The following is a 12507-nucleotide window of genomic DNA, read 5'->3' on the forward strand; positions in this document are numbered from 1 at the left end:
CTATGGGAAAATGATCTAAAGGAAGGGCAAGAGGGCGGGGGAGGTTTGTACTGTGACATTTCAAAATGTTAGCCAAGGGCCTGAGACCATCCAACCGAGAGTAACTTCTTGTTTGTGAGTGCCTTTTTATTTTCTCCGGAGAAGGACTTGGGACTTAGTGTTTGACTCACCGCCATCCCCAAGTGTTCTGCAGTAAAACCCAGAGATGAAAACTAACTAGCCTTGTGCGGCGATACCCAACTGCACATAGTTTAAAAATGCAGCTTGTTTTCTATAATGTGTTAAACTTCACAGGTTTGGGAAGGTGTTTTAGTTCCATCCTTTTACCCCATGTAGTAGTTCTGTCAGGTGTCAGAATTAATGTTAAATGGTTTCCTTCCTTCCTTCCTTCCTTCCTTCCTCCCTCGCTTCCTTCTTCCTTCCTTGCCTCCTTTCTTTCTTTCTTTCTTTCTTCCTTCCTTCCTTTCTTCCTTTTTTCCTTTCTTCCTTTCTTCCTTTCTTCCTTCCTTCCTTCCTTCCTTCCCTCCTTTCTTTTCTCCAGGAAAAATAATGGAAAAGTCTGCACGCATTTCCAAACTTTAGGAGTCCTGTGGCTGTTCTGGAATTGAACATTTTTATTTCATATTCCAGCATGCGTGGCAGATAAACGCTCAGTTTGAAACCCGTGTTCTAAAAGGCCTTACCTTGAATATTTATTCTGTAAAGTCATCCCTAAAAATAAATTACAATATTAGATGAAAATCCTCTCGACTTTAATTTTACTAGGCAGGGGTCATGAGGACAATTATATTTCCGAGAGCAGAAGTGAAGAAATAAATCCTACCACTGAACTATGGCATGGTGTTTAGATGTCTCCATAAGGACACATGTCAAAACAACAAACAAAAAAATAGGGAGGCTAGCTGCCTGAGAAAATGAATCACTCCACTGTATGAAAAATGACCAAAAGTTGAGAAAAGTTTTGTTACTTCTAAATAAAAGTCAATGCCTAAATGACATGACATTTGCTTGAACAAATTTCCAAGAGGATGGTGCAAACATGTACATGGTTTTTCAGTTAGGATCGGCCACTGAGGCTGAGCTGCCTCACAAGGCACAGTACCTGGAGCTTGGAGAGTTCTTGCTGAGCAGACTGTTCCACTTGCAACTTGTCGCCCCGCCGTTTCAACTCAGAGATTCCACCATCAAGCTCCCTTAGGCCCTCTTCAGCCTGCTGTATGGCCTAGGGAAGATTCACAATGGTCTGTTCAGGCTCTGAAGAACAATTCTGCTCCACAGAAGCTTTTTGACTTTCCCTTTTTCTTTTCCTTTACTTTCAAAATTTATTTTAAATACATAGGAAGAGACTAACTTTAAAAAAAACATAAAAAGCATCAGCACATACTACTGGAGAAAGAGAAGGTCTTTTATTATATTACACACCATCTTTATTAGGCAAGGAGGAAGGGCAGGACTAGGGTGGAGAACTGGGAGAGGAAAGGCCTCCTTGGACCAGGGATGTGTAGACAAACCACCCTACATTAGAAGCAGCATGTAGGATAGACTGTGAATAAAGTCTGGTCCTGAGATGTCTAGGGAGCCATGGAGTTTCCCAAAATGCAATGGAGCATCACTGAACACTATCAGTGGGGCAATGGGTAAGTGCGAAGGGTCAAGTAATGGTTGTTCCTCACTCTAAAGTGGAAAAATCAGTTAGCAAGGATTAAATTGGCTGAGCCTTGTCTGCCTGATGTGAGGTCTCTAGGAAGAGGAGACTTGGCCCTAAATATCAAGGAGCTGACACTCTCTTGTGAGGATGCCAATAGAAAACAACCCAAATCTCAATAGAATTAGGCACTAAAATCTGTGACACAACTCGTCTCTGATAGAGGAATGGAGTGGGGAGCGCCAGACCAACAGACCCTGGTCTAAGTGGGTTTTTGGAAGAACTACAACCCAGATGCCCTTGAGAATGAGAGGAGTCTGGATTCCAGATGGCAGATGGAACATGTGTCCCCCTTTTCCTGACCTGAAAGCTCTCTGAAACAATAGCAAATATTTGTTTAATTTTTTTTGAAATGCTTTTTGCCATAAATCTGCTGGGGCACATAAAGAGGGACCACAATTAAGAGCAACAAGTTTTCAAAGTTAGAATTCAAACAAATATATATGAAGTTTTACTAATGCCAAGAAAGCTGAAACCTATCCTAGCAGAAGAATTGTACCACCAAGTTTAGAGCATTGGGAGTCTCGGTAACTTGAGAGACAGAGGCAGGGAGCTGGTGACATCTGCAGAGAGAATAAAATCCCTATCCCTGCTTCCTGCTACATTGCTCTTCCCTTCTGAGGTGAAAGGCTCAACGTTTATTTATTATCTGGAGATGGAAGGGGGTGTTGTAGACTAAGGGAAGACAGATATGGCAGTAGGCTTCAGTGTTGGGTTGAAAGGGGAAAGTTGGAAGAGGTGATCCATGCTTATAACCCTGGAAGCAGCTCACCTACTAGCAATACTCTAGGGGAGGAAGAACAAAAGGAGGGAGGGAGGAAGGGAGGGAGAAAGAGGCAGAGTGGAAGGGGTGGAGGGATGAAACCATAAAGGAGACAAATGAGAGAACTGTGATTACAAAGCTTTGTCCACAAGGCCCCCAAGTCTACTTTGCTTCACGAAGAACTGGGGTCACATTACTGTCCAGAAAGATGAGGTTCATAAGACCAACAGAGGAGGCTTAAAACTTGTCCAACAAATGGCCCAATGACCCAGTATCTCCTCAAAATTGTCAAGTTTCATCCTTACTTCAGGTTCCCTTTTCAACTATTTAATCCCTCAGCCCAGACATACAGACAACAGAAAATAACTATGAAGTCAAGAATATCCAGTATGACCAGCAGAGATGATTCCAGCAAAGAAATAAAGGGACCAGGGGCAAATAGATTATGTAGCAAAACCAAACCAAACCAAACCAAAACCCAACCAACCAACCAAAGAAACAAAACCCTACAATCACCAAACTGTGAATAGATCCAGATATATCACAGAAAAGAATGAATTTGGTTAAAGAAAAAGATAATGTGTTACCAAAAGAGATAGAAAGCAAAAGATCCCTTGGAAAAAAATAACGAGGACAGTGGACAAGATGTGACATATCTTGCTGAAGGGAGTCTCACAAAAGCAGACAGATGAAAAAAAAAAAAAAGCAAAAAAAAAAAAAAAAAAAAAAAAAAAAAAAAAAGATAGAAATCCAACCAAGAGAGCCCAGAGTTCTCAGTACAGGGGATAAAAATAGACCCTCCTATTTATATCCTTGGGACATGCAATTGTGATGTTTCAAACCCCTAGGGACCTTTGGGAATCAGAAGAAATTTTGGATTTCTCGAGTCAGCAGTGGAAACAAGCATCTACAAACTAAGAGAAACTTATTTCTGACCCAGCGTTCTATAAAGAGCAAAACAATAAAGTAGGAAGAGAATAGAATAAGAAGATTTTCAGGAACTGAGGAGGTGGCTTAGTGGGTGAAGGGATCTATTGGTAACCCTAATCCAGATCCTTGGGGACCACATAAAGCCAGATATGACAGCAGGTGTCTGTAGTCAGAGTTCTCCCAAAGTCAGATGGGAGGTGGAAACAGGACCTCAGAAGCTCACAAGCCAGCTAGCCTGTACCTTCAGTGATGAATTCCTTCAAGTAAGGTGAAACTGGGGACCCCTGCCTGAGATTGTCCTCTTTCTTCCCTACATAATGGGAGTGTGTCTGATGGCATTTGGGGGTAGCAAATTCCTTCAGAGCAGAAGCTATCACTGGCGTCAATTCTGACCTCACATTCCATAAACAGGTATAGAAGTACCAAGTCAGTATCATTGGGTACTTTATGCCAAACCCAGCATTGAAATCCAAAATATATATTGAATAAAAATGCCATATATATATATATGAATATATATATATTCATACATACATACATACACACAATATCTGCTCTTCTGGGACATGCCTGTACATACCTCTATCTGTTCCACAATCGGCTGTTCGAACACGTTTGCCAGCTTCTGCAGAATGACGTACTTGCTGTCAGCTAATGATGTAAACAACACCTTCAGGTCATTCTGAGGAGGAAAGCCGTAGAAAGACAACATGGGAATAGGATGGTTACAAATATCACACAGATTCAAGAAGATGACACATGGACACCCCTCTGCATCTGAGTATTGTATCGCAGTCTCTTCCAAGATTAAAACCTTCTATCCTCAGGGGAAAACTGGTAGAAAGACGATATTAAAAGGATGGTGAAACAGTAACATGTGCTAAGAGGAGGTGAAAGATTCTTCCCTAGAAGGAAACACATTAAGACAGGAAGAAAACAACTCAAAGGAAGTCCATGAAACTGAGCAGATGCACTAGGCCCCTTCTTTACCCCAAGTATATTTAAGTAGTAAGAACTGGTTAGGCTTTGATAATGTATCTGCTCCATATTTCTTAAAAAACTCCAATAAAATTCACTATTCACCAAATTGGACCTTGGTGGCATCCTTACATAACTTTATCCTTTATTTTCCTCTGGGGTAAGTGGGCATTTGTTCACATGTACTGGAATTTCAGTGTCACACAAAAACATGGGAATTTCTCTACAGACATCTAATTCCAGAGAAGCTCACGTCCTTTCTATAAAACCATACTGTGATATAGTGTTGTATGTAACCAGTGCATGTCCTTCCAAATATATTATTTTAACAACTTTGGACTTTTAAATTAAATTTGAATTGTAAAGCTTTTAAGATTTAGTTTCTATTTATGTGTATGTGTCTGAGTATGTCAACGAAGGTACCCAGGAAGGCTGGAAGAGGGCATCGGATACCCTGGAACTGGAGAAACTGTTAGGGACCAATCCCAATTCTTTGGAAGGACAGCATGTGCTCTTAAGTGCTGAACCATAGCATGCATTTCTGGCTTTTTAAAAAGTATGAAAATCAATACTATCTATGTATACCAAAGAGACAGAAAATGATATTACAGAAAGTTCTCAGCCGAGTCTTATGATCATCATCACTCCTCTTAACTACCCAGTACATACTTGTATTGAATGAGACATATAAGAGATAGTCACCCAAATTCTTACACTCATTTCAAAGGGCACCGTGTGCTGAAACAATAATTTCATTATATAAATGCTGACACATTCCCAGAAATATAAGGCAATAAGGTCTTTTCCTTTTCATTCTTTTATGTTTTCTATTTTTGCCATTGCTGTTTCTCTTGATTTATGGCATTCAGGTTGAGCTCTGAGCCTCTTGCATGCTAGGGATGTGGTTTCTCACTGAGGTACCACATTGGCTCTCTGTTTCAATTTTCCTTTTAGACAAGGGTCTTGCTAAGTCAGCCGGACTGACCTTAACTTGCAATCCTTCTACCTCAAACTTGAGAGAACTGAGACCAAAGGCATTTGTCACCAGATCTGGATCGATCTCTCATAAGTAGCAAACAGGGATGAGGGGTTGACTGGTCATCACAGGTCAAAGTTTTAACTCATGGCATCCTACTCAGTGAGGAACTGGCCATGGACTGAGACAGCACATTCCCCAAGCAAGAATATGAAAATTTAGTTTCCTCCAAAGGAATCAATCACACTGGGGAAACACACTTCTCTCAAAGGGAAGCTACATGCCAAGCACTAGATAGCTAACAGAAAGTGGACTCAACAGCTTCTTTGGGGGTGTTTTTATTTCATAAAGTTGTGTCAGAGCTTTTCCTTCTTTAAAAAAAATCATATATACATCTATATATTTTTTTCTCTTTCTTCTTACCCTACAGAGCTTTGTGTATACATTATGGCTTCCAGTTTAATGCTTTTATAGGATTCCTGAATGTGCAAAACAAGCAGGTCTCTTTCTTGTGTCTTCTATTGTTTTTTTTTTGTTTGTTTTGTCCAGTTCTGATGTGTTAGCTTTTGTTTTATGCTTTGTTGCTATATCATATCATATCATATTATATCATATTCCCATAGAAGCCTGTTTGTTTACTAATGAGACAGAAAGGAGGTGGATCTGGATTGGAGGGGGGGTGGGGAGGAGCTGGGAAGAAAGAAAGGGGAAATGGTAATCAGGATCTATTATGCGAGGGAAAAAAGTCTATCTTTAATAAAAAGAAAGAAAATGTTGATTTATTCTTGGATAAAATTTGTTTAAATTGGGGGGGGGGGGGAAGGATGTATGCAAGGGCTGCTGGAGAGATGGCTCAGAAGTTAAGAGTCCTTCCTGCTCTTGCAGAGGAGCCAAGTTTGGTTCCTAGTAGCCACATGGTCTCTTTCACCTATCTCTAACACCGGTTCCAGGGAATCCAGGGCCCTATTTCGACTTCTTAGGGCACTAGTGTTATACACATATATATGCAGGTAAAATACTCATATCATAAAATAGAAGTAAATGTATCCCTTAAAATGAATGTATGCAGGCAATACAACGCAGGGCTAAAAATGCAGAATGTATAAGTTGGGCAAAAAAGTTTGAGGGCTGGTGGTATGGTGAGTTCTGTAGTCTTCTTTTAGCATACAAAAGTTCCCAGGGGCTTGATCACTAGAAATGATAAAAAGGAGGGAAAGAAGGAGGGAAGCAGGTACAAAGGAAGGGGGTTGGAAATGAGAATATAGTGCTAAACATATGAAAAGCAACAGTTGTCACTAACCAAAACTCAAGCTGGGCTGCAAGATCAGCAACTAATGTAATAAGGAAATTATTCTGAGAGTACTGGAGAAATAATGGGTTTTTCATGGGTTCCAACTATGTTCCTATTACTCAACAGCACTCAGGGAGAGGTCACGGGCTCTTAGAATTATAACCAGGACTTTTTAAATAAGCAAAAATAAAAGATGCTTCTCCCTCATTTGAGTAGAACGAAAGCAAGAAGTCCTAACTGTTGTCCATGATGGGGGTACTCTGTTTACTTCTGTTGCCCATGTTGGGGGTACTCTGTTTACTTCTGAATGTCCATCGGTGTCTAAATATACTAAAGTTTGTGTTTGTTCACTTTATCTAAAGGACAGATGAGTAGAGGTAACCTAGCATGGGTTAGAAATGCAGTATGTATACTTCCTAATACCCTCCTTTGTCTTTTCAGTAGGGTGTTTCCCCCGTGTCCTACTTAACATTTAAGGAAACACAGCTGCTATTTCTGGAAGCCATGGTTAACTGTTGGGAGAGACTAGTCAAGAGAACAATGATGCGGTTCGTGGAAAAATTACTAAGAATTGCTGGGTGGTGACAATGGCTTTATGCTTACTGTTTTCGTAAGAATATAAAACAAGAAGGAGTAAATCCAAAGGATTCAGCTGATTATTTTTATATACTTGTGATGCAGCAGTAAAAGAAATCAGTACTTAATAGATAGAACAGATACCACAATTTACTTCCTTCAGTCAGGGAGTAAAGGAAGGGTCTGAGTCATCTGAAAAACAAATTCATGGACGACATTTTGAAGCTTTCAGCTGGTAAGAATCCCTTCGCTTCTCACTTTTAAAAGTCACTTACAAATATTCAGTATTTTTCAACATACTGAAATATATTTTGGGGTAAATTTATGGGCAAAAACAGGAATAGCGACAGCTAATCTGCCTGTGACAGAAACACATACAGATCACCTATGTATCTTTTCAGACAGTTTTGGTTGGGGAGGGAATCCTAGAGTAATGTTGTCTGAAAGGAGGCAGTTCTAATCAATGATGTGGAGGACAAATGAGTAAGTACCATGTCAATAACTACTGAGTACCAATGATACAGCCCATGCTAAGAACATGGTTCCTGAATACAAATTGACCTTTTATTGGGCTATCACTGGGGTTCTTTCCTTCAATTAAGTTTGGAACATCACCATTTGAATTGTCACTTTTTGTTCATGAGCTGGCCACCAAGGAACAAGTAGGAACTTCTTGGCAGAAAAACAGAGGACGCAATTTAAAGAGTTTCAGGATTACAAGTTATTTCCATGGTCCCCTTTGAAAAACTAAATTCTGGAAAAGTTATGCTCAGTTACTGGTTATAATTAGCAAACTCGAAACTGCCATATCCATTAACTAGGTATAAGCAACTAGGCAGAAGTAGATACACCTCTGAGGGGTTCACAACTGCATGGCTAAGTTCACCTCTTACATGTCTTGCAGACTAATATGCTGTAATCATCTGGCAATTTTCTTCACAGATAATACAAATTAACTTTCCATACTGTAATGGGGCTGATGACTTTCCAGGCACAGTCAATATACATGTGTGCAAAATATAACACCCAAAAATCAACCCTGCTTTTCTGATTTCAAGTGGATTTCCCTCTCCTTGTTCTACGCTAGGCATTCTAACAAGCATAGATGTGAGTCCCACCAAGGCCATACACTCTGATGCCTCCTGTGACTCTTCCTGTGCGTATCTTAACTTCACCCATACCTCCATCAAGGCTCTTCCAGCAGTGTGGTCTATTCCTTGCTCTCTATCTGCCTCCTTTGTCTGCTGAGCCCTCCAGATGTGCAAGCCTGCATCCTTCGTCTCCTAAGCAGGCATGCTTTCCCTCATTCCCCACATCCAAGCCATCACCAAATGCCTTCCTACTCAGAATGAACCTTGAGTCGGTCTGCCTCTCTCTCCTGCCCGCTGCTCCCATACCATACACTGCAGAAGTGCTCTCTTAAATCCCTTCCCACCTCTTGAGTGCCAAGGAAACCTGGAGAAGTAATGTAAATGTTCCACTGATTTTAGATCCTTTGTCTTTTCTGACACTACTCAATACCAAAATATGACGGTAGTGAAATTAGTTGACTACTTGTTATGTATTAAAATCTACTGAGAGTATCTCAAAGAGTTTAAACGTATTGAAGCCTTACAATATTGTGAGGCAGGGGCTGTGGGTATAGATGAGGATGTTGAGGCTCAAGGTAATGAAGCAATTAAGATTATACAGTAGCAAGTGTCAAAGCTGGAATTTGAAGCACATGGTTGTTGGGATAGGACAGTTTGGGCTACTTAGGGACTCAAAGCCCAGTCTGCAGGATTGATTTTATAACTAAGGACAGCAGATAAAGCCAACAAAATAAACTTGTGAGCTTTATGAAACTTAGTCTTAATATTCATTCTATTTCAACAACAAATACCTAGTGGGGATGTTATAGAGATCTAAAAATGGTTCATATGATATATATTCATATTATATGTGTGTGTGTTTATTTCATGTATGTGTGCTACAGCACACATGTTAAAGTAAGAGGCTAACCTGTGGGGGTCAGTTCTATCCTGACAGCAAATAGGCTCAGGGGATTAAATTCAGGTCTTCAGGCTTGGCAGCAAGCATCTTTAACCACTGAGCCATCTTTCCATCCCTCATTTCTATTTTTTAAGACTACAGATTATTTGAAAGTAGTAATGATCTGTCCCTTTATATGACTATCTAGAAAGTTCCATGTTTCTTGGTAAATGTAATATTTGATTCTTCATAGTAACTTTTTTTTGACAAATCAAAAATTACATCAAATTCTTCTGTGATGGCTGAAGATAGCTTCCATTGAAATTAAGTATTCTGAAAAGGGTCCTTTTTATCGGGCATGAAACACATCAGCACTAAAAGTTTATCAGTGACTTTTCCATTTTTTTCCAGTGACTTGAGACAGAAAAGGTTTCATAAGCACAAAATTATATATCTGGCCCTGAAACTCTAACATGGCAATAAAAAGTAATAAATCTGAAGAGTTTGGACTAGAAAGTAGTGTAATAATTTCCAATATAATTCTGAGAGAGGTAGAAGAAATTAGACCACAGCTATTTCAAAGAGTTTTGAGTAGTGAGTTCTAGGGTGTCTTCTAAATTCCAATACCTCCTGCATGTTCTCTGGTAACAAGAATTAAACTCCACTATTACCAACTGGAAATGACAATAAACAATAATTTCGCTTTTATTGGTTGATTCTAAACTTTCATTCAACTCTTACTTTGACTAAGTGGTTTTTCTTAACTTTCCAAATTCTAAAAGGATGGAACTTGGCTTTCTAAATCTTTAGTTCAATCCACCTTGTTTTCTACAATGTTCCAGCTCTTTGTTACCCATTAAGAATGTTTACAAGATGGGCTAAGAGATAGCCCCAGCGCTAACACGCTTGTAGGGTAAACACAAAGATGTGAGTCTCATCCTCAAAACCCATGTAAAGGGCTTGTTACAGCAACACAGGCTTGTAACCTCTAGGCCTGGGGAGGAAGAGATTAGATCCCTGGGGTTCACTAGGCAGCCAGCCTACCTTGAAAACACCGAGTCACAGGCTCTTTATGCTTTAAAGCAATGTGGATGGGCCAGAAAGATGGCTCAGTGTGTAAAGGCACTTTCTACCCAGGTGCAATGAGCATCTTCCCCAGGACTCCCATTGAAAAAGGAGACAACAGACTCACATGTGTTGACCTCTGACCTCAACATTCATACTTCCCACCATCCTTACACACATATTAGATAAAGAAATGAAGTAAAAGCTAAAATGAATATATGGCAGATGATTCCTGAGGAATGACCCACACACACTCATGCACACACTTCAGATCACTCACACATGCATGTGCCTTCACACACACCCTCAGGGAACCCGCTGCAGGCATGCGACACATAATGAATGCTTGGAAGATACTCTTTGCCGATGACTTGAGCTGTTCCTTGAAAGTGGCCCAAACCCTTGGTGTCCTCTCCTTTACCTGGAAACGGAGGATTTGCTGGAGTCTTTCCTTCATCTGATGACATCGCTGATCCACTACTGAATCCAGCAGGGATAATCTGCCCAAAAGACAACCCAGAGTGTCTTCAATGAGATCCCGGTTGTCACCGTCTTCTGGGAATGCTTGGGAAAACAAGTTCTTGTTCTTATCCATTTCTTCAGACATTTCCTTAATGTCCTTGGCAAGAGCCTAGGGTTGACGAAAGCCAGGCTTCACCTCATTGTTTATACTTCTGTAAATCAAGTTTTGGTCCCCTGGGAATTCTAGGAAACCTTTCACTTAGCAATAACTACAATGACACAAGCTGAGTCTCTTTTGGGAACTTCTATAGATCATAGGAAAGTTGTTCTAGCAGAGATTTTTCTCAGAGACTTTATATCATTAGATAATAAAAACGTGCACTGCTAAAAATTAAATTAAAAAAACTAAATGCTGGTTAGGAATTCATAATAGCTTGTGTTTAATACAGGGAGAATTTGAAATGTACAATAACTCAGAGTTTTCCATTTCTCCTCCTCTTGTACTCACATTAAAAAGCCATAAAAATACATATCATACATATCTTTGAGAGCTTTTTTATGTTTAAAAGATTCTGTCCCACACGATGTTTTTCGGAAACACACTTTATGAAGAGCTGCCTCGTTCTTGGGATTCTTTATATATAAATATAATTACCCATTACTAATTGTAATTGCTTGTAGATTTCATGCACAGAAAGAAATTGTCAACCTTACCTCCTGGCTGAAGAGACAAGCTTCTGTTTCTTCTGGCAAAAGTGCTGTGGCCACAAATAAACGCTCTTCAACATCATCCAACCAGGTTGAAGTGGCTGAGACTCCGTCATATAACTTCTGCTCTAAGTGGATGTTCTGTCTGTCTGTTCCTCCACTCTGGGGGTGGGGTGGGGGTGGGTGGACACAGAGAGCCACACAAAACAGATAAGACAATCAATTTCATTCCAGGTGCAATGGTACAGATCTGTAACCCCAGCTCTTGGGAAGTGAAGACAGGAAAATGAGACAATTAAGCTCATCGTCAGCCAAGAAGTTAACTTGAGGACAGCTTTGGCTACATGACACTCTGCCTCCACTTTTCTACTCCCATCACATCGTTTTGTAAAATTAATTAATTAAATGTCAGTATTTTGAAGAACCATAGAGAAATACGAAGCAAAATGAGATCCAGGAATCAGCACCTTTATGCCTCAGGACCCATCACTAGTGCAAGGCCTCAACAGTCATGGGCAGAGATGGAACAGCTTAGCAGAGAACAGATGAACCACTCCCAGAAAGACAAGACCAAGACAAGTACAATGATGGCCCAGGCGTACCTGCGATGACACCTCCCCGAAGGCCTGGCTCAGCCCATCCAGCAATGAAGTCACTGAAGACTTATCTTGTGTCTGAGCTTCCCCTCTCAATGGTAGCGCTCCTGACAGGAGTCTGTTTGGGCTGCTGTAAAGCTGAGGGCAAACAGGGGTGGCTTACTTAAGAGTAGGTGAGCTGTGCACAGATTTCTAAGTTGGAGGTGCACACAAAGTAGGTTATTGAAAGCCTTGGCTAGAGATACATTAATTTCACAACACGCCACATCACCGTGTACAGTGGCCAGATCCGGTAACAATCATGATTTTTAATGATGGAATTGAAAAGGAAAACAATGGTAGAAACACCTGAACTTTTGCCACAGCTACCTCAGAAATGTCTTCCCGGCTTTATCTCTATTTTTAGGGAAATAATTCATCCCAACTATCTGCTATGGCCTCAGTGGACAATGGGTGTAATGGTGGGTGTAGGCTTCTGTCTAAGGG

At 40.4% G+C, this 12507-nt stretch overlaps 1 protein-coding gene across 9 annotated transcripts in view; it reads right to left on the reverse strand.

Moving 5' to 3' along the window:
* SYNE1 (spectrin repeat containing nuclear envelope protein 1) overlaps positions 1 to 12507 on the reverse strand; it is a gene marked incomplete at its 5' end in the record, with an annotated part of 433140 nt that overhangs the window by 106923 nt on the left and 313710 nt on the right. For all 9 annotated transcript variants that reach the window (XM_080941779.1, XM_080941780.1, XM_080941776.1 and 6 more), the window contains 5 exons: positions 1103 to 1222; positions 3979 to 4080; positions 10677 to 10886; positions 11432 to 11587; positions 12028 to 12159. In XM_080941779.1, coding sequence (XP_080797905.1) covers positions 1103 to 1222; positions 3979 to 4080; positions 10677 to 10886; positions 11432 to 11587; positions 12028 to 12159 — 720 coding nt within the window. The remainder of the gene's footprint in view (positions 1 to 1102; positions 1223 to 3978; positions 4081 to 10676; positions 10887 to 11431; positions 11588 to 12027; positions 12160 to 12507) is intronic.

Source organism: Micromys minutus (genome assembly GCF_963924665.1).
Source record: "Micromys minutus genome assembly, chromosome: 30".
Classification (NCBI taxonomy): domain Eukaryota; kingdom Metazoa; phylum Chordata; class Mammalia; order Rodentia; family Muridae; genus Micromys; species Micromys minutus.